This window comes from Saccopteryx bilineata, chromosome 2 (assembly GCF_036850765.1).
Source record: "Saccopteryx bilineata isolate mSacBil1 chromosome 2, mSacBil1_pri_phased_curated, whole genome shotgun sequence".
NCBI lineage: Eukaryota > Metazoa > Chordata > Mammalia > Chiroptera > Emballonuridae > Saccopteryx > Saccopteryx bilineata.
In genome coordinates this window covers 221,308,958-221,330,864 of record NC_089491.1, presented here as the reverse complement: position 1 = coordinate 221,330,864, position 21,907 = coordinate 221,308,958, and the positions used below count along the sequence as shown (strand labels likewise).

The 21,907-nt window shown below is 42.6% G+C and overlaps 1 protein-coding gene across 3 annotated transcripts; it reads right to left on the bottom strand.

The window, feature by feature from the left end:
- Positions 1–9,024: 9,024 nt before the first annotated feature.
- Positions 9,025–21,567, bottom strand: U2AF1 (U2 small nuclear RNA auxiliary factor 1). 3 transcript variants are annotated; one of them, XM_066259274.1, is made up of 8 exons: positions 21,436–21,567; positions 18,640–18,727; positions 15,810–15,876; positions 11,601–11,650; positions 11,347–11,445; positions 10,802–10,935; positions 10,604–10,696; positions 9,025–9,314 (listed from the first exon to the last, which is right to left on the bottom strand). In XM_066259274.1, exons 1-8 carry the CDS (start codon positions 21,477–21,479, stop codon positions 9,167–9,169), a joined length of 723 nt encoding a protein of 240 aa, XP_066115371.1. In that variant the 5' UTR covers positions 21,480–21,567; the 3' UTR covers positions 9,025–9,166. The 3 variants fall into 3 exon arrangements, with proteins under 3 accessions (XP_066115371.1, XP_066115370.1, XP_066115372.1); XM_066259273.1 differs by lacking the exon at positions 15,810–15,876 and adding an exon at positions 14,909–14,975; XM_066259275.1 differs by lacking the exons at positions 18,640–18,727; positions 21,436–21,567 and adding an exon at positions 14,909–14,975 and having other exon boundaries at positions 15,810–15,831.
- Between the last annotated feature and the right edge of the window lie 340 nt (positions 21,568–21,907).

The window sequence follows — 21,907 nt, the reverse complement described above, 5'->3', positions numbered from 1 at the left end:
CATTGGAGCAAAAATGGCCCAGGCGCTGGGGATGGCTCCTTGGCCTCTGTCCCAGGCGCTAGAGTGGCTCTGGTTGTGACAGAGTAATGCCCTGGAGGGGCAGAGCATCGCCCCCTGGTGGGCAGAGTGTCGCCCCCTGGTGGGCGTGCCAGGTGGATCCCGGTCGGGCGCATGCGGGAGTCTGTCCGACTGTCTCTCCTCGTTTCCAGCTTCAGAAAAATACAAAAAAAAAAAAAAAAAAAAAAAAAATCTGTTGGAGGTATATACCGAAGTATAGATATTTACCGGTGAAATGATTGTGCTTGGGATTTTCTTTAAAATGCGTCAGCCAAAAAAATAAAAGTGTGTGTGTGGGGAGGGGTGGGGGAGGGTAGATGAAATAAGAATGGCATAATGTTGATAATTGTTGTTGTGGGGCGATAGGTGCCTGGGGGTTCATACTGTCATTTTCTCTACTTTTGTGAGTTTGAAATTTTCCATAATGGGAATTTAGAATAGACAAGAAAGCTAATAAACAAAAAATTCCCAGGAGGCAAAAAAAAAAAAAAAAAAGATTGAATTAGCTTGTGTTGTGATCTTACTTCTGACAGTAAAACTTTTCATAAATTAGGAATCACTTTCCCAAAATAAAATTTTTTTTTGTATGATGGTAAAAAAAAAAAAATAAATAAATAATAAAAAAAATAAAAAGTCACTGGCCCTGGCTTTTGAGTGTCATCCCAACATGCTGAGGCTGTGGGCTCAATCACCATTCGGGGCACATACGAAAAACAATCAACGACAGCATGAATATAAGTGGAACAAAAAACCCAGCAAGTCAATGGTTCTCTCTTTCTCTCTTCCGTCCCCTCCCTCTAAAAATAAATAAAATAAAAACAAAGAGTCACTTCGGAGCAAAAAGAGTAATTACTTTTTTTAGTGTGAATCAAAACTATATTTTTTGTCAGATTGGCAAAAATATATATTTTGGTGTGCCTCAAAATATTCTAAGAATTTTAGAAACTAGTTTATGTGTGCAGGAAATGAAAAATGTTGAAAAGCACTGATCTAGAAGGGGCTCAACCAGACAGCGTTAAAATGAAATGTCACTAGTGAGAACTTGTATGAAGAACAATAAAGCCAGAAATATGAGGATGAGATGGGAAGGGAAGCTAGTCTTAGTTCAGGAAAAGTCTCTCTGACAGGTGACCTGGAATGGCGACCTGAGGAGCCACATCTTATTCTGGGGGAGGAGTGTTCTGGCCTGAAACAGCCATTGCAAATGCCTAGGCAGCAGCCAGCTCAGGGTGTCAGAGGAACCTGGCAAGTTCAGTGTGGCTGCCTTGAGGATCAGGAGTGATTAGGAGGGGAGGAGGGGAGGCAGGGCCAGGATCTGGACTCCAGACTCAATGACACAGGGCCGTTGGGAGTAGTGTTTTAATTTACTGATGTTTTTATTTTATTGATTTTAGAGAGAAAGGAAGGGAGGGAGGGAGGGAGAGAGAGAGACAGAGAGAAGGAGAGAGAAAGAGAAAACAAACACAGACCTGCTGATCTGCTCCTCACGTGTCTCAACCAGCCCTAACCCACACCCTGGCCCAATGGAGATGATGTTTCAACCAACTGAGCTACCTGGCCAGGGCTTTTGAGGGTAGTTTTCGATCATGTTCTGCATTATTTTATCTTGGCATAATTTCAGACTGTCACAAAAGTGAGAAAGAATTCCCACAGATACCCACCCAGATTCCCAAATATTAAAATTTTTCTAACTCCTGGCCTCTGTGAATGTGACCCTATTTGGAACTTTGAGGATATTAGGGTCTTTGAGGATATAATCAGTTTAAGATGAAGTCATACTGGTGTCCTTACTATTAGAAGGGAATTTGGACACAGACACAGAGAAGCCTGTGTGACCAGAGGCAGAGATTGGAGTCATGCTTGCACAAGACAAGGATGTGGCACCTACTAGGAAGCTAAAGAGCCAGAAAGGACCCCGCACCCCTCAGTGCTCAGGGGGAGCAGGGCCCTGCCTTGATTTCAGACTTGTAGCCTTTACTTGGCATGTTCAAGTCCATTCCTGTTGTAACAAGTATCAGTACTCCCCTCTTTTTATTGTCAAGTAAAATGTTATTGTGTGAAATACACATTTTATTGCCCATTCATCAGTGGATGAACATTTATGCTATTTCCACTTTTTGGCTGTTATGGTGATGCTGCTATGAATGAACACTACGTACATGTTTTTGTGTGGACATATGTTTCCATTTCTCTTGGGTCTACACGAGGAATAGAACTGCCAGGTCACATAGTGATTCTATGTTTAACCTTGGTAGCAGCTGCCAGACCATTTTCCACAGCAGCTGCACCCTTTACATTCCCTCCAGGAATGCAGGAGCACTCTGAGTCGTCCAATACTCACCCACGCTTGTTCTTACTTGTTTGGCTCATGGCCATCCTCGTGGGTGTAAAGTGGGACCTGATTGTGGTTTTGACTGCGTTTCCCTGATGACAAAAGCTGCTGAGTGTTTTTCACGAGCTTGCCTGTCTTTTGTGTATCTTCTTTGGAGAAATGGTAATTCAGATCCTTTGGCCATTTTTAAATTGGGTTGTTGTCCTTTCGTTGAATTGGAATTATCCCTTATATATTCTGGACACTGGACCCTTATCAGAATTATGATGTGAAAATATCTTGGTGTGTCTTTTCACTTTCTTTCTTTCTTTCTTTTTTTTTACAGAGGCAGAGATAGACAGGGACAGACAGACAGGAATGGAGAGAGATGAGAAGCATCAATCATCAGTTTCTCGTTGCGCATTGCGACTTCTTAGTTGTTCATTGATTGCTTTCTCACATGTGCCTTAACCGCGGGCCTTCAGCAGACCGAGTAACCCCCTGCTGGAGCCAGCGACCTTGGGTCTAAGCTGGTGAGCTCTTTGCTCAAGCCAGATGAGCCCACGCTCAAGCTGGCGACCTCGGGGTCTCGAACCTGGGTCCTTCCGCATCCCAGTCTGACGCTCTATCCACTGCGCCACCACCTGGTCAGGCTCTTTTAACTTTCTTGATAGTGTCTTCGATGCAAGAAAAAAACCACCTTTCAGGTTTGTTTATTTTTGTAGTGACAGAGACAGTCAGAGAGAGGGACAGACAGGAAGGGAGATGAGAAACATCAATTCTTCGTTGTGGCTCCTTAGTTGTTCATCGGTTGCTTTCTTATATGTGCCTTGATGGGGAGGGGGGTGGCTACAGCAGACCAAGTGACCCGTTGCTCGAGCCAGCAACCTTGGGCTCAAGCTGGTGAGCCTTGCTCAAACCAGATGAGACCGCGCTCAAGCTGGTGACCTTAGGGTTTCAAACTTGGGTCCTCTGCGTCCCAGTCTGATGCTCTATTCACTGCGCCACTGCCTGGTCAGGCACTTTTTGATTCCTTTTGAGCTACTGTTTTGATATGGTATGAGGTAAGAATCACACTTCATTCTTTTGCATATATTTAACTAGCTGTCCTGGAACCATGAGGTAAAGACACTATTATTTCCTATTGACTAGTTTGACTTCCTTGTCAAAAAGCAACTGACCATTGACATAAAAACTTCTGGACCCTCAATTCCTTAAAATTTTTTTTAACCTGACCAGGTGGTAGTGCAGTGGATAGAGTGTTGGACTGGGACACAGAGGACCCAGGTTCGAAGCCCCGAGATCAATGACATGAGCACAGGCTCATCTGGTTTAAGCAAGGTTCATCAGTTGAGCCCAAGGTCACTGGCTCTGCTGTAGCCCCCCGGGGTCAAGGCACATATGAGAAAGCAATCAATGAACAACTAAGGTGCCGCAATGAAGAATTGATGCTTCTCATCTCTCTCCCTGTCTGTCTGTCCCTATCCCTCTGTCTCTGTCACACATACACACACACACACCAAAAAAAAAAATAAATAAAAATTTTATTATTTAAAGAGAGAGAAGGGGGGAGAGAAATATTTGTTTTTCCACTTATTCATGCCAACACTGGTTGATTCTTATATGTGCTCTGACCAGGGATTGAACCTGCAACCTTAGTATGTCAGGACAATACTCTAACCAGCTGAGCTCCTCAAGTCAGGGCATGGACCCCCAATTCTATTTCATGAATCTATATGCCTGTCTGTGCCAGTGACGTTTTTATTAAGTTTGTGATGAGTTTTGAAATCAGGAAGTGAAGTCTTCTGACTTTCTTCTCCTTTTTCAAGGTAGTCTGGGCTGTTTAGGGTCCCCTGCAATCCCATATAAACTTTAGGGTCAGCTTTTCTATCTCTGCAGAAGGGCTGCTAGGATTGTGGTAGTGGTTGTGTGGAATCTGCAGACTACTTTGGGGGAGAATTGCCCTCTTAATGTTGTTACATCTTCCAACCTGTGGACTTGGCAAGTCATTCCATTATGCAGGAATTAATTCCATTAGCAGTGTTTTATAATTTTCAGTGTATAAGTCTTGTACTTCCTTGGTTAAATTATTCTTAAATATATTATTCTTTTGGACTTGGGAGTAAGACTTCCAGTCTATGAACTTGGAATGTCTATTTATTTAGATCTACTTTACTTTTTCCAACATTTGTCACTTCCAGAGTACAAGTGTTGTATTCAATAATTCAATAACTTTTGACACCATCTGTAAACTATTCTTTATATAAAACAAGACTGTTAGGATGGCCACTTATACCTATGCTGTCCTCCCCACCACCCATAACTACCTTCAGTTACAAATGCTATTACCACTAACAACCGTTACTGAGCTTACTATGCACACATCAGGCACTGTTCGGAAAACTTTACTTGCATTACCAAATGCAGTCTCCTAACAATCAAAGGAGTGGGTGCTATTTAATCACTTTACAGAGGACAAGGCTTAGAGAGGGCAAGCCTGCAGCTAGTGAGCAACAGAGCCCGGACTCAGACCCAGGGTTAGACTGCCACCTCTGCTTCTCCCCACTGAATTTCTTGCCTCTCCTGCAATGGCAGTCAGCCCAATCCTGGGCTATTTTAGATCGAATCATGTGAAATTGCTGATTTTTGGTTTTCTGTGACCTGCAAAAAAATGTCAATTTCATGCGATTCTACTTGTTAAAAAAAAAAGACCTGAGATTTGAAGCAGGTGCCTGAGTATTTGTTGCCCAAGTCAGGTGGGGTTTCCTAAGGTTCTGTGTAAGGTTTGAACCTGTTTCCCAAGGACACTTCAGCTGTGGGTGAGCCAAGTGCACCTGGGGCATCTTCTAAGCAAAAGATTGCAGTCTGTCCTCGGGTGGGGGCCGCATTGTAGAGTGAGAGCTCTTACACTCACGCTAACAGTAAGTCCCAAAGGGTGAAAAAGGGTAGGGGGTAGGTCCCCTCCTTCACAGCCATGCTGTGCCATCTGCATGAGTCATCCAGCCAGACAAAACCCACCATCAAGGACAGGCACTGAATGTGTAACCCCACCTGCTGGCTGACAGAAATCTGGGCAGGGGACCTCTCCTCATGAGCCACGTGGACTTTAGTGGCTGTATTTTCAGGCCTGTCCTGCTGTTCCTGAACAGGTGCAAGGGAAGGCAGCCACCTGGTTAGATTCAGGACTTGTTTGGTTGAGAAGCTTCCATTACATAAGAAGTGGAGGGGAAAGAGACTTTGAGCTTCAGAGACAGGACCGTGTCTGTCTCAGGAATTTGACATGAGAGGGGAGTTCTATTTTCCCAAATCTAGCAGTTCTAGATCACTGGCTTTGTTCTCATCTGATCTCCTGCACAGCTCCCCGGGCAGTGAGACAAAGCATCATGGAAGACATAAGGGGCCTGTCATCCAGCCAAGGGGGCTCTCCCACTGGTCAGGCCCTTTAAGATGTCCCTTTCTGGTGAACTGTACTTTGAACGCACTATGGGAGATGCTGCTGACACTCAGTATCCCAGAACCCCTCCTTCTGGTCCCCTCTGACCACAGTCCTAGGTGGCCCTGTGATTTCCTTTGACCAGTCAAGTGCGGCAGGAAATTCACACTTCCTTGTGATTAGAGGCATGAAGCCAGTGAGGAGTTCCTCTCTTATGTGCCCATAGGCAGGCAAGGCTCCCTCCAGCAGCCACCCCCCTCCTCACCCCCGCCACCCTGAGCCAAAGAGCCACCAGGTGTCAGCTGCATTGCCACAGACAGCCTGGTGCGATTCTGTTCTGATCACACCGCTGTACCTCAAGCGCAAATTTCACATCAGCTGTGTCCAACCACCTACCGAATGTTGCAAAAAGCTGGGCAGAAAGATAAAATAACACAGATTCCATTTACATAAGATTCAAACACAGGCAAAACTCAATTTTAGTGAAGTCTATGTAGATCTTAATAAAACCAAAGTGAAATAAAATGATCACAGAAGCTGAGCCTGGTTTCCTGCAGGAAAGCAGGAGCTTCTTGGTGGAATTGCTGGCCTGGGAGCTGGTGGCAGCCCTTTGTTGCGCAGTACTCACTAGGATGCTCGCCGTATAGCTTGTTAAACCTGACTTACGTGTTAAGTACAGTAGGCCCTTGAACATGGGCTTGGACTGTGTTGTCCACTTACTTTTTTTCAGTAAATACTGTGAATGTATTACTCTTATAATCTAACATCTCTATAAGCTAGATTTTCACATGCATCTCAAATGAATTTGTATAAAACTGATCTCATCTTTTTCTTTTTAATTTCACCCAGCCTCCGCCTCCCGGCAACCATCTGTTTGTTCTCTGTATCTATGCATGTTTCTGTTTATTCACATTTTTTTAGATCCTGTATATAAGTAAAACCACATGGTATTTGCCTTTCCCCAGACTTATTTTACTTAGCATAATACCCTCCTCTAGGTCTATCCATGTCTTTTTTTTTTTTAAGATTTTATTTATTCATTAAGGGGGGGGGAGAGAGAGAAAAGGGGGGAGGAGCAGGAAGCATCAACTCCCATATGTGCCTTGACCAGGCAAGCCCAGGGTTTTGAACCGGCGACCTCAGCGTTTCCAGGTCGACGCTTTATCCACTGTGCCACCACAGGTCAGGCTATCCATGTCTTTTTTTTTTTAAAGGAAGGAAATTTTTTTTAAAATTTTATTTATTTTTTACAAAGACAGAGAGAGAGAGGGATAGACAGGGACAGACAGACAGGAAAGGAGAGATGAGAAGCATCCATCATTAGTTTTTCATTGCGCGTTGCAACACCTTAATTGTTCATTGATTGCTTTCTCATATGTGCCTTGACCATGGGCCTTCAGCAGACCAAGCAACCCCTTGCTGGAGCCAGCGACCTTGGGTCCAAGCTGGTGAGCTTTGCTCAAACCAGATGAGCCCACACTCAAGCTGGCGACCTCAGGGTCTCGAACCTGGGTCCTTCTGCAACCCAGTCCAATGCTCTATCCACTGCGCCACCGCCTGGTCAGGCAGGCTATCCATGTCTTAAATTGAAAAATTTTATTCCTTTTTTATGGCCGAGCAATATTCCATTAACTGCCCCTACATACATATTGTATTCATTCATCTATCCATAAACACCTAGGTTGCTTCTGTATTTTGGACAATGTAAATAATGCTACAATAAACACAGGGGTGTGCACACATCTTTCCAAACTAGTGTTTTCATTTTCTACGGACAAATCCTCAGAAGTATTATTGTTGGGTTATATGGTATCTCTATTTTTACTATTTTTGAGAAAATTCTTGAGAGTTTTACAATTCCAACAGTACACAAGGGTTCCCTTTTCTTCACATACTTTTTTTTTTAAATTCATTTTGAGAGGAGGGAGAGGGAGAGGGAGAGGGAGAGGGGGAGAGGGAGAGGGAGAAGGGGGAGGAGCTGGAAGCATCAACTCCCATATGTGCCTTGACCAGGCAAGCCCAGGGTTTCGAACTGACGACCTGAGCATTTCCAGGTCGACGTTTTATCCACTGCGCCACCACAGGTCAGGCCATATACTTTTTTTGATAACAGCCATTCTGACCAGTGTGAAGGGGATACCTCACTGTGTGAACACTTCTAATTACAGTCAATACATCCTTAATAATTGTTGAAACTCCTTCATTGCACTTCCTGTTACAACACTGGGAACAGCCTGGTCTACTGACTTGCTATTCCCAAAGCTGTTTCTTCCTCCTAGTTCTCAAAAGGTCACATGGATTAACTGGGAAAAAGAGCTCTATCCCACGAGGTCCTTTCTTTCTGCTTTGTTCCATGTCTGCTACAATTCCCTCTGCCTGTAGTTGGATCAGCAAGGGAATTCAAACTCCACGATCTAACTCATCTGGCCACTTTCTAAAGCCTTCAGGGCTTCTGAACCCCACCTGCCTAGATGGACGCCAGCCGTTCCCAAGTTGCCTGCTTGGACGTAAGGGAGTTTCTCAGCATTACTGGTCTTCTGAACTGCCTCTCCTATATGAGCACCCATTTCTCAAAGGGAGAGGCCTTGCTTTTTTGTCTTGAAATGCCACCGGAACTATTCTAAGTGCTAACGAGGCATTTACCTCATTTTGCTCACTTTTGGCACACACACACATGCCAAAATTGTGCAGAAATGCGGATGTGCAACGTGGGTCCCATGAACCTAGGCTAGCCCTCTGACAAGGCTGCTGGCTCTTGGGCTGCATGGAACGTCTTCATGTTTTGCGTACACCCACGTTTCAGGAGTGCAAGGTGGCTCTCAAAGCAACATTACAAAACTCATGAGTAAAGAAGAAACAGGCAATACTGCATTTCATCCAAGATTAGCTTCCCTATAAACTCCAGTAGTCTAAAGCATTTATTTACTATTAGTCAACGAACCCCAGAGGATTTCCACACCAGTCCACTCAGTCTCAGAAAAGAAATTCGGGATTACGTGTTAGTATGTAGATAACAAGACTTGACTTTTTCCTATGTGACTTTTACCTCAAGTCTCAAGTGGTAGGTGTTTTATTTTAGAACTTAAGTTTAAAGATATGGTTTCATTTCTACCCAAAGTGACTGATGGACATTAATCTTCACTACAGGGCTAATAATGTGCAAGTCAGTAAAGGAAGAGAGACTTAAAGTGAACTTTCCATAAGAAAAAAATTACACGAAGAATACTATATCACTACAAATTTTATTCAGAAACCCATCTTTGTTTTTTTAATTGTTTTTTTTAAAAAAAATTCCCATTATGAACTGGTTTGGTCAATCAACTACAACACTTTCTAGCAGACACATACGGTAAAAATAGCCTGGCTCAGAATCGCCCAGATCTCTCACGATCTCTTGACCGCCTCCTATCACGCTCCCGTCCCCCACCACCTCCTCCACCACCGCCACCGCCACCACGACCACGGTCTCTAGACCGAGAGCGACGCTCCCGGGACCGGGACCTCGATCGATGCCTGCAACCAAGGAAAAGAAAAAAAATGAAAACATGCAACATAAAACCACAGTGACTAACATTTTCAAACACTGTACCCACTGAACTGAACATTAATAGTAAGAAATACTTCCAATGTAAACGTAAGCTGCAGCTACAGGATGAATCCTACTTTTAGATGTTAAGGAGTTTCAAAAAAAAAAAAAAAAAAGGGCATCTAAAACTAACAGGTATGACTTCTGGCTGAGATGAGGGATGTTTCTCCTATGCTTATTTTTGTTCACAAGAGGACAGAATCACAAACAATAGCTGCATTTCCTAAAGTTTCACAGGACACGGGAGAGAATCCCTCTGGGGTCAGAGCTCACTATCAGTAGGAACAGTGACTCACTATACCCCTGACATTTGGGCTGTTTTCTGACATGACTGCCTGCACTTAAACATCAGGATTAGGGAGAGATGACTGCTTGATTCTGCCAGTGGTCTGCAAGGGCAGCGCTAAGATAAGAGACCTACAAAACCCACAGAAACCAAACACCTCAGTGGAGATATGCAACATATGAAGGAGGTTATGACATTCAACCACATAGTAAAATACACACATGGGAATGAATTTTAATCGTTTCCCACCGACCATTTCCTTGGTTAGTTCCCAAGATTTCATCTCTACTTAAGTAGAAAAATGTGTACGCAGGATATGCTTCCAAGAGTATATTTCAGTATTTTAAAATGCATACAGTGGTACCTTGAGATATGATTTTTTTTTTAAATTTTTTATTCATTTTAGAAAGGAGAGAGAGGAGAGAGAGAGAGAGAGAGAGAGAAGGGGGGAGGAGCAGGAAGCATCAACTCCCATATGTGCCTTGACCAGGCAAGCCCAGGGTTTTGAACCGGCAACCTCAGCATTTCCAGGTCGACGCTTTATCCACTGCACCACCACAGGTCTTGAGGTACGAATTTAATTCATTCTGTAACCAAGCTCGTAAGTCAGTCAACTCATATATCAAACTGCCGATACTGGACCCCGTGCGCCAACGTGCCAACTAGCGGCAGCTTCCTGAATCACGACTCATATCTCGGAATTTTGCTCGGATCTCGAACAAAAATATGCACTGAGTCGCAGCTTGTATCTTAAAAAATTAGTATGTTGGTCTGTTTGTATCTCAAGGTACCACTGTACTACATTCTAAGCAATGCCTTTTAAACAGTAATGACACTTAGGCCAAGCTTTACTTAAAAAAAATTTTGGGAACCCCCTCAACACGAAAACCCTAAAGCTAAGTGACATAATGGACATGGTGAAGTACTCACTTCTTGCGCCGGCGCCCATACAGCTCCCGTCGTAGCTCTCTGGAAATGGGCTTCAGATGCATGAAGTTGCAGAAGCCGCCTCGTGTACACTCTCTGCGTGGCAGAGGGAGAAGAGGACACCCGTCACATTGCCCATGTGCACGCTGTGCATGCACACCCATCCTCCACCTCCCTGGCAGGCAGGCTGTCCACACCTACCCCATTTCATACTGGCGGCAGCAGGCTTCCCGGAAGTCGGTCACGGGGGAGAGCTCAGCATGGATGGGCTGCCCGTTGAACCAGCGGTTGTTCAAGTCAATCACAGCTTTCTCTGCATCTTCTTCACGGCGAAACTGAAGACATAACAAAAATGCTTGGCGCCACCACACTTTAATATCACGTTTCCATTTACTAACCCAAATGCGTGCTGAGTGCTCATGCAGGTAAAGTAATTGTCTTGGTTTTCCAATTCAATTGGTTAATAGAGCGAATGTAATGATCCGTGTAGGCGATGAAAGTTTTGTTAAAAAAAAAGAAACCAAACATATCAACCAACTTCTCCACAGTTTTAACAGCCTCTAACCAACAGCTACGAAGGTGTCTGACACTAAAGGGAGGGCTGCTCCTGTATGTGCATGCAAATTCACCAGCAGTACCAAACATTCAGCACTCTAAGGTTCACAGTTAAAACAGTAAAGTGAGCTTTCCTTATTCCTCACCCACAGCTGCCAGGAGACAGCCCCCACACGTCCCCTTCCACCTACCTTCACGTACACATTTCCTACGAGGTGGTCTCCAAGGTTATCACAGACGTTCATCTCTTCAACCTCACCATACTTCTCCTCCATCTCTGTAAAAACCTCCTGGAAGACAATGTTAAAGGTCATTATACATTAAAGATAAACGACTAATTGAACACAACTCATGTTTAACTATTTTTACTAATGGAGAAAAGTTTTAATGCCCCCAAACTGATAAAAAGGATGAACAGGTCTAAAAGTTCCAAATAATATCTCACCTCAAAAAACTCATCATAGTGTTCCTGCATCTCGACATCACTCACAGCACCTGTAAACAACAGAAATCTTGCTGGTTAGATCAGGGACTGTGATTGAGAACACTTGTGCTTAAATAATCTGCTACAGTGACACACATCAGATTATCTAGAGAGAGAACCCGACAGAGCTGTGTCCTACTGGAGCACTGACGAGACTGTGTCACACAGCCAATTGTTAAAATCTTAAAGCGTGGCAAGACTTTTAAATGCCCCAGGAGTCTCCATTCTGGCTAATAGAATCACAACAAGTTTTAATCAGCATCAAAGGGCCACATTTCCAGAAAGTTTAAGAAAAGAGTTGACTCTCAAAAAATTTTCAATGAAAAATTTCTTAAGATTTAAAAGAGGCTACGTAATCACTTTTTTCTCCTTTATTAGGTTAAAATGAATACTGAATCAGGGTAAGTGATTAAAAGCTTACATTCCTGACTCATTTCTTTCACAGATTATCAGCCACACAGAATGCTGTAAAATTCTTTCTGATGCAATTAAAACCCAAATGACCATATACTCAGGAGAGTTACCAAGTTTAATTAAAATATTTTGAATGCTCTTTGAGTAAAAGGGAAAGTTACAATACTTTGATTACTTTCCTTGTTTATTCTTCTTCATAAATCATATGCACTAAGTGAAATCATGTTCATTCTGTGGATGGCTTTTGCAGATTTATATTCTATGTCCATTACCATGTCCTCTGCCAAATTTTAGAGTTCTCCTAACCTAAATCTGAGAAGTCACAAAGCTGGCATGTCAATAAATTGACGTTCCAGATGGCTGGACCAGTGAGTCCAGGAAACTGAGAGGCTTCTAGGCTGGGCCAGCTGAGTCTTCACTTGCTAGCTGACAGGCCAGGCTCCTAAGCCGTGGTACAGGGCTCTCTATCCAGACTGCTGCCTTCAGCACTTTCCTAACTGTGCTGAAAACCTTTTTATCTTTAAGGATAAGAACTTTAATCTTTGATTCTGAGAGTGATTTAAGTTTATTTTCTAATACTTAACCACCCTACATTTTAGTTACTTTTGAATTTATGGAATCCAGCCCACTTTAGAACCCAAACACATTGAACACAGGCAACAACTCCTACTCTTGATGGCCCATCCCAACTGGAAGGCCATCAGGAATATATCTCCTCCCTGAGTAGAGACCAAATTCTAAACAGAGGAGATAGGCAGGCAAACCCATTCCACAGGGCAGGTCACAACTCACTTCCTTCCCCACATCAAGCAAAGTGAGAATGAAGAAAAAATTCTGAACATGTTCAAAGTCTGAGCAGTTCTGACAATTGAGTCTGGTGTGGTTCTAATACCAGTTCAATCACTGAGCATCACATTTCAGTAACTTTAGGAAAGCTTGTATTTGAAAATGCTTGAAAGCGGGCATACTATATTTTCTATACTCTGCTTAAAATTATTGAGTCAATCAAAATGACCTGAATGGCAGAGATAAGTGATTAAAAACTAACAACTAAAAAGTAATTTATATGACTCAATATATTTTAAGTAATACAAACTGAAAAATACCCAGTTTTCTTATAGAAACATTCTTAAACTGGGATTAAGTTTAACCCAAGAACAAAACGTTTATTTTTCTATGAATGAAAGGGTATGTTCAAAAGAACCATTAATTTTAGGAAAACCGATGAACTCACTTGACTGAAATTTCAGTGGAAGGGTCTGATGCCAAATATTTCAGTTTATCAACTTAAATTGATTTTCCTTTTAAATTGCAGAATCAGAATTTCATTTACTTTGTACAATCTGGACTCCAGAACTAGAAAATTTGCTATAGCTAAACTTCTATTTTGTAGCACATGCAGAACAAGACCACTGTGAATCGCAAATAAAGACACCAAGAGAACTAACACAACATTCTTTTGCCAATATAGAACCCACAGTTCCCAAGTAAACAAGCAGGGAAAAGAATTAAGAGTTGTTGTTACTCCATTTACTTTTCATTCAATTTTAATTAAATCCACATATAAACATTTCCCTCCGTCTAATTGATCTTACTTCTTAAAACAAGAACAAAACAAAAAACCAGGTATTTTAAACCAACGGCTACCAAGTCAATCATGCTACCATCAGATCTGGGGAAAGACTTCTTCACTATCAGGTCAGTATAAGCAACTAAAAACGGTAACTGTCTGGGCAGGAAAACTGAGAAGACAGTCCTGTCATGCAGACACGGGTGCTCCTGCATGTGCAGGAATATAACCAGGAGACCTCCAGTGTGGGGCCTGAAAGAGTGGGTGGTGGCTTCTAGGACCATCCCACCCAGTGCAGGTCACCCATAAACTGAGGGGTTCTGGGCCAAGGCCACATTGGATTTAGGTCTGTGCTACCAGGTTACCTCTGATAGTGTCTTCTATTAATGTTTCCAGCTTTCAAATAAACTGGTAAGAGGCACACACCCTGTGGTTCAGACTCCTTGATTTGAACAGGAATCCAGAATGTTCCTTTTAATTTATCTAAAGGTGACTACATTTGATCCTATAGTTTGAGTTCTAAAACTTCAGTTTTTGTTTTCTGAACTTTCCATTGATAGTTAATTATGTATCCTGTTCTCTACCCCTCTGTAAATACAAGTCATAACAATGTTTACCAGTACAATAAGAAACTGGTAATGTCTAATGAATACCGGGTTTAGATCTATTTCCCCACCAAGTAACCTATATTTTCCAAATGCAGTGAATTCACTCCTGAAGTTGGAGATATCTACATAAAGTAGTCTGGTTAAAAACCAAGTGAGTGCAGGGCTGGCTGGTCCTGAGGAAATGAAGGGGTCACTGAAACCTGGAGGACCCTCACTTGTGAAATGCTCTTAGAACAATGCTCTCACAATTAAAAGTATGAGCTCCAAAATGGAGTTTAAGGGGAAAAATTCTAATGAGAAAAAAATCTGCAAAGTAATTTCAGAACAAATTTTTTTAAGTGAGAGAAATTTAAATACTGGTGCTCTCAGAGGGAGGAACACAGCTCCCATATAACTCCATGGGCACTCTTCCCTGGGAGGGTGGTCAAGGTAAAGGGAGAAGGAGCAGCGGCTCCGAGCTACTGCAAGTGGAGCCCTCTGCAATCATCTTTTCCTTCTCAAGCAAACGGGCAGAGTTCAAATCTCTGACAGAGGTTTCCACGGATCAGTGGGACAAAAGCTCTCGACACTTCTAGTGGAAGCAGTCCTTGACACTAGAGCGGCAGATCAGGTGGAGTGGACGCTGAGCTCTGACACGCAAGCCCAGGGAACCAGGGAAGGAACTTGTATGAACTTACAGCGCAAACCGTCAGCAGACTGGGAAGAGTTTTGAGGGTTACGGTAAATGTTCAAGAGGGCAATGGTCTGAAATACAAAACGCAACAACTTTATATTATGGAAAATTTTAAATGTAAACACTTAACCGGTCTCCTGTGGCGATTGTTTCAGTCAAGACTCGGTGCTGAAAAAAAGCAAGTTATTTCTTTCGAGGCAGAGATGTTTTCTTAGCTGATGGCGGTCTCGGAGCACCCTAGCACTGAAATGCACAGAGATCCCATGATATGCCAGTATTGTATTTCTGGTCACAGCACATAAACCATCTCCACTGCAAAGTTCCAAGCCAGGTAAGAGTGCAAACAAACTCAGTAGGCTACTGCCAGAACATTCTCAGAAAAACTTTAATGGACAACTGAGAAAGAAAAAAGTGTCCATATGAACTGATGACACAATTACTGTATTAGAGAAATACAATAATTACATATCATGAAATCTCCATTTCCTGGAGGAAAAAATCATAATGTTGAAATAAAACCCACTTATCGGGCAACTTACCTTACTGATTCCTAAATATTCCTAAGATTATTAATTTTACAGGAAGAACTTAATAAATGCCAGGGGTTCAGTCACTGTAAAGACCAATGACTGGCTGATAATGTTCAAATGGCACATGGACAGATCTTCTCTTGTTAACAAATGTCAATCAAGGGAAGAGACCTGGCCAGTGACCTTCCCTAGGACAGCCTCCTGAACACAGCCAAGTATCAAGTTCTTGCTATATACACCAAGGACTTCCATCACCTTGTCCTGTTTGCAACAGCTCTATGTCAGCAGCTCAGAAGCCAACATTATTTGTCTCAATTAAGAGTGGGCTCTTTAACACCATTGTTTTAAAAAAATTTCTCCAACTGTGGGACTTACAGTGTGAGCCGTCAGCCGTCTGTGCACTGTTTTGGGGATTACGATAGATGTTTTGAATCAAGATGGTCTGCGGGGAAAAAAAATAAAAAGGGGAATTCTACTGGCTGCTGTGCATATATTAGACAATTGCAAAGAGACAACTTGTTTGCAAATGGCTCAACGCTTGCTTGTTTGTTTCCTGCAAGTCAGACAATTGTCTTCAAGAGTACACCCAAACCATCATATTATGAAAACAGAGTTTGAGCAGTGACTTAGGTCAAGTCCGCCAGCAACCAAGAAGAAATTTTAATTGCTAGTTTGATCAGTCCCACATTATGAAAATGTTTTAATGCAAGATACACAGAACATCAGCATTTTCAATATTTCAAGCTAGCAGACACTAAGATGTTGAAAAATTTCACAACATATATTCCCCATACAAAATTATTTTTAAAGAACCAAGTGCATAACCCAACTGTATGCAGTCCATCCAGCTCTCTAGTCTCATAGGAAACAGGCACACAAAGTGGGTTTCCTAACTGTCATCGACACCTATCCGATTTATATTTTCTTGGTGGAATCTCTGTTTACATAATACAATAGATTAAAACATTTGCTCTTTTCCGATCCTTCTTTAAGGGGAAAAATCCTTTTAGCCCTTCTGCTTTAAACTGGATCAGGCAGACTTGAAACCTTACATTGTACCGTTCTTCTTAAAATCAAGTTGTCTGAAAAAACAAACCATGTTTAAGTTAGTAGACTAATAAATGACATGAATCTTAAATGTCCACATCACTGTAAGAAGTATAAAAAGAAACTCACACTGAATTAAGCTAAATATTTACAAGCTGAATCAACAGAACACAAAAAATAAATGTTCGATTTCAATAACACGTGTCCAAAGCAGTTTTGTAAGTGGTTTTATAGAACCAGCCAGTTCCATTTCTAGCTACGTTTAAAGGGAGGGGTTGTGTAATCACTCCCTAGTCAAAGGTCTGCTGCTGGGAAACACACTTGCAAAAACTCCCAACAGCAGGTTGCATACATGTTAACAACCAGACCCTCCACTCAGGGCCTGGAGTCTTTCCCAGGCCATGGACCACTGCCCCGAGTCAGCTTATCTCAGGCCTTGGATGTTTCCAAAGCTGACTTAGTATTTTCAACTGGAATTACCAGTGTGACGACTTTTATGGAAAGCTATACTGGGCCCAATTATTCAACAGGAAAATTCATTTTAGGTTTCACTCAGGTAACCTAGAATGGCTATCTAACAAAGAATGGTCATTTAAAGGGGGCAGTGCCATAAGATTACCTAAAATCAACCAACCAAGTCAAAACAAGCTGCTCAGTTAAACACCTACATCTGACCCCACCAAACTTTAAGGGAATCATTGCCTTGTTTTGATCCAAAGTGTTCAAATTAACTTGATATTAATATTCCGAGGTAATCAATGATTCAGAAAAACCAGGTGTCTCTGGGTAGCTTAAAGACAAATGTGTAACTCTCTCAGCCCAACACTTGGTACATCTATAAATACCCCTCCAAAATCAAAGAACTCAGTGGACACTTAAGATGCTTGATTACTGCCTAATCTTTGGCCACTGGCTTAGTGGTGAAGATTTAGTTATAAACCATAGCACTTAAAAAAATTAAAACAATTTTTTTACAACAAAATTTAAAGCAAATTCTCCAATATTCTAAAACTTAAGATATGTTCAAAGCTATTTAGATTTTTTAATAGTATTCACTTGGTAATCAAGAACAATGGGAAAGGGAAGCCATCACCCTTTTCTAAAAACAAACTGAACTGTAACATTTCCTATGGGCTTAAATTAGGAAATACTAATATCTCTCTTATACCAATTGGCTGCTTTTCCTAAATGCTTAAACATGTGGACAGAAAAACATGAGCTCAAAGTAAAGTCTGGCAGCTGTCACGGGTAGCTAACCAATAGTTCAGACTTCATGAGTGGTCAGAAAGAGCTCAACAACCCATAATCTACAAAGACTCTAGTACAAATCTTTCAAATTCCAACATTCTGGTACACCTGGGCATAAGCTTTCTGTTAGCATTAGAGGTGTTTTCTCCCTTTAATCCATCAGTGATCACTTACAGGGTAAAAACTCTTGCCTTTTCTTCATTTAACCAAAAATATTACAAAATCATAATTTTTGATTCAATTGAATCATAGCAGACCTAAACCCAAGATTATAGGAGTTTCTCAAGTGAACAGACTGGCTATAAAAAATTAAATGCCCATCTTCTAATCTTAAATTTCATTTTTAATGTTTCTAGGCCATCATACAACTTGCTATTTCCTTGACTAGGAGTCTAAAAGAGGGGACACACCCAGGAGGACTGGAGAACCCAAGGGCATGGCATGATGGGTCTGCTGGGAGTCACCTCAGTCTCATCTGGAGGATGGCTCCGTCCGCCTCTGCGGTCTAAAGAGAACACAGAGCAGAAATCCCACTCTGCATCATTGTGCCTGGAAGAAGCTAAGCCAATGCTGTGCTGGAATGGCTGTGCCTCCCATGCCCAAGTCCCTTAGAGGGCAGGGAAGGTGGTAAGGACCAGTCATGGCTAGCATGCACACACTAAAAACTTCTAACAGGTACCTCTAGTGATAAAAACAGGGAATAGTGCTCTCAGACCTTCCATGGGGGTGGCTCACCTGCCTCATCCTTACTGAAACAAAGGAACACATTCATTTATGAACACAAGTGGAAAATAAAACACCCGGAAAAACAAAAGACCTGCTTATACATGGAAATTATTAACTGACTCTGTAAAGTACATCAAGTTTTGATAATTTACGTGAAAACATAAAAAAAGAAAAACAAACAAACCTGGCTAAAGGTCGGTTTATTGTGCAACCGAGAGCATCTGTCTCCATGACGACATGCACCAATTTTGAAATAGAATGAACAGTTGACTCTGTAAGGGAGAATAAGAGTGGATTATTTTCCTGGGAAGACACCAAACAGATGTAAATGTATCCACAACTTGATATACATGCAATAAGGAAAACAAAATAAGAAAGCATAAAAACATGATACATGCTATCGAATTACTTCCAGGCACATTGGTTTTTGATTGGTAGCAGGCACTCCTCCCCCTTCCTGGCAACACTTTAGTACTACTTAGCTCTGATGTGCCCTTCTGTAAACTTTCAATGAAGAGCATGCAAACCCAATTTTTCCCTATTCAAATCCCCCCTACTCTCAAGTTCTGCTGCTCTATTTTAGAAATGAAATTATTGTTTAGTCTTAGTATAAAGTCTTACACTAAGTATAACTTAAATGTATCTGTTCTTTAGTCTTCCACAAAGAAACAACTTCTCTTGAGAACACACAGTATAGTGGCAACAGTGTATAGTGACTCTTTTAGTTGCTGCCTTGGGCAAGTTACCCCACCTCTCAGGGTCTTAAGAGCCATCTATAAATGAGGAAAATGCCAAGCTGGCACTGTTCCGAAATCAGCTGTAATGTAGGTATGCGTCACACACAGTGCTCATGAAATGCAATCCTAAGCTAAATAAAGCAGAAAACAAAGTCCAGGGTATCTTCACCCATGATACCAGAGCAACAGGAAATTTCCATAAACAGTTCTGAAGTAAGTAATTCTTCTGGTTTCAATATATATACTTATCAAGCTATTGGGGAACTCAAGCTGCACCTCTGTCCCTATTGCAAAGCCTTCCCTTAACACTGGTCAAATATTGGATGACTCAGATAAAATTAAAACTGGCAATCCAGCCAGCGTAATAGCAATGCCAGGTGGCTTAGCAAATCTGTGAACTATGAAATCTTACTAGACGAGTCCCATTCAAATTTGGACTTGCAGAGGTGGGAACATTTACCCTGTAGGTATACTGAATATTTTAGCACGTGCCATATATTTAGACAGCCAATCCAGAGTCAAGACAAAAGGATCTCAATGAAATCTGATGGACCATGAAGACCAACTAGCCTTTGATTTATTATTCGGTAGCAATCAAGTTGGAAACATCTGAACTTACTGGGGGAGATAAATGATTATACATATTTGCGAACTTATAGGTCTTACTTTAGACTAACTTGAGTATGTAACCTTTTCTCTTCAGAGTGACCTGAAAACGAAGAGCTTATTTAAAAAATAAAATCTCAGAATGAGCAAAACTCCTACCTGAACACTTAATATCCAACTATTCCATAATTAGAACAATCCTTGTTCCTACACTTCTAGAGATGGTTTTCATTTGATGATGCCCATTTAAATGAGAATATGAATACATACATGAAATAATCAAGTTTCTTGAATTAATCCCATAGTTTTTACAATACAGCCTGAATAGGTTATTGGAATAACCCCTGAAGTAAGAGTTTTGTCGAGTAACAACAGTGAAGACACCACCTGAGGTTTTTTTTTACCAGAACAACAAAAAATCTGCATGAGACAGAAGTGATGGTCTATACTAATATAAGCTAGAGTGAAATTAATGATACATGTTCTTGGCCTGCACTCAAAAGCCCCTTTTTCCAGCAGAGCTGGCCCATTCAATCAAGACCATGTTTAAAGGCAAGTTCTCCATTGCTTTCCTGTGAGCCCAAAGCATTCAGAGTGCACACCTCTCCCATAGCACTTAACACAATTTGATACATTTTACATTAATTGCCCTTTACATGCATGCAACCCCTCCATCATTGAGAACAAGCCCCAAATATTGTCCAGCTTTGAGTCCTCAGATACTGTCTTTGGGTTGACACCCAAGTGGCTATGACTGATGATTTTGTCTTGTGATCTTTGCTAGGAAAAAATATAACCCCCTCTTCCAAACAACACAGGAGCGTCTACCGTGTGTAAAAGAAGGCATTTTATAAGTTGTATCCTGGAAAACAGAAACAATTTAAAGTGTTTGAAAAGTGGTAGTAAAACATTATGACAAACTTCAGGATTTACTGTGGAAAACATATCTTCATATAAATCTTGAAAAATCCCAAATAGTAACTGTTTATTCGAAGAGTAGGTTACGCCAGATATTTAGTTTTTAGGTTTTCAAAATGAGAATTATTCTCTAATGTCTTAAGACGTTTCACTTCAGTCTAAATTTCAATACACGCGAGGGTAGCAAAGTCAATTAAAATTTTAACTTTTAATTTAAAATTGATTAAGGAAGACATGCAACCTTAAAAATAAAAAGGCTAAAACCCTCCTTTATATTGGAATTGAGTCTTCAAGTATAGTATTTTAAAACCTCAACAATTAGGACCCTAAGTTATCTGACGACAAATACGGGCGAGATGTGTACTAGAGCTTGCCCGACACGACATTAGAGGCTGAAAGTTGCGGGGAACTGTTTCACGTTGACAACTTCAGCCAACTGGAGACGCCTTTTGAGAGCCGCGGGGCCCGGCGAGCCGACAGACTAGAAGGTGGGCGAGCCCGCGCCAGCCGCGCGGAAGCCCGCTGCCCGCTCGGACGCCCAACGCCGGCCTGCCCGCCCTCCCGCCCCAACGTCCACGAGGCGGCGAGGCGCGCGGCTTCCAAGGCCGGAAGGATGCAAGCCCCCCCCCCCCCCCCGGGCCTCCCGCCACTGCCCAGGGCCCGCCGCCGTGCCCGCCCGCTTCTCCGGCCCGGATCCCCAGCGGGCGGCTCTAACTCACTTGTCTTTTTCGGTTCCGAAGATGGAGGCCAAGTACTCCGCCATTTCCCACCCGCAGCAGCCAACACTGCTGTCGACGCCGCCGCCACTGCCCGACGCCCATGGGAAACGTCACCGGGACGCGACGACGCTCACCCCGCCGGCGTGGCGGCGCTGCCCAATCAGGCAAAATGCTGCCTGCGTGTGGGCGGAGCTTGGAGCGCGCGGGAGGCACCGTCCCCTCGATCCTCGATCCCCGGTGCTGCCCGCCGACGCCCTCTTCCGGCGTGTCGTGGCCCTGCACCCCCGACACCGACCCTAGCCTGGGGAACTACCCCGCGTAAACCGCTGCTGGAAGGGGAAGGCGGCGGGTGAGGGGCTTTTCTGCGCAGTCGCATGCGGCTGTGTCCACGGATCTCGAAGGCGCGCCTGCGTGCTTGCACCTCTCCTGGGGGACTCGCACCGCTTTTCGAACCTTTCTTCGGTGAAAGCCC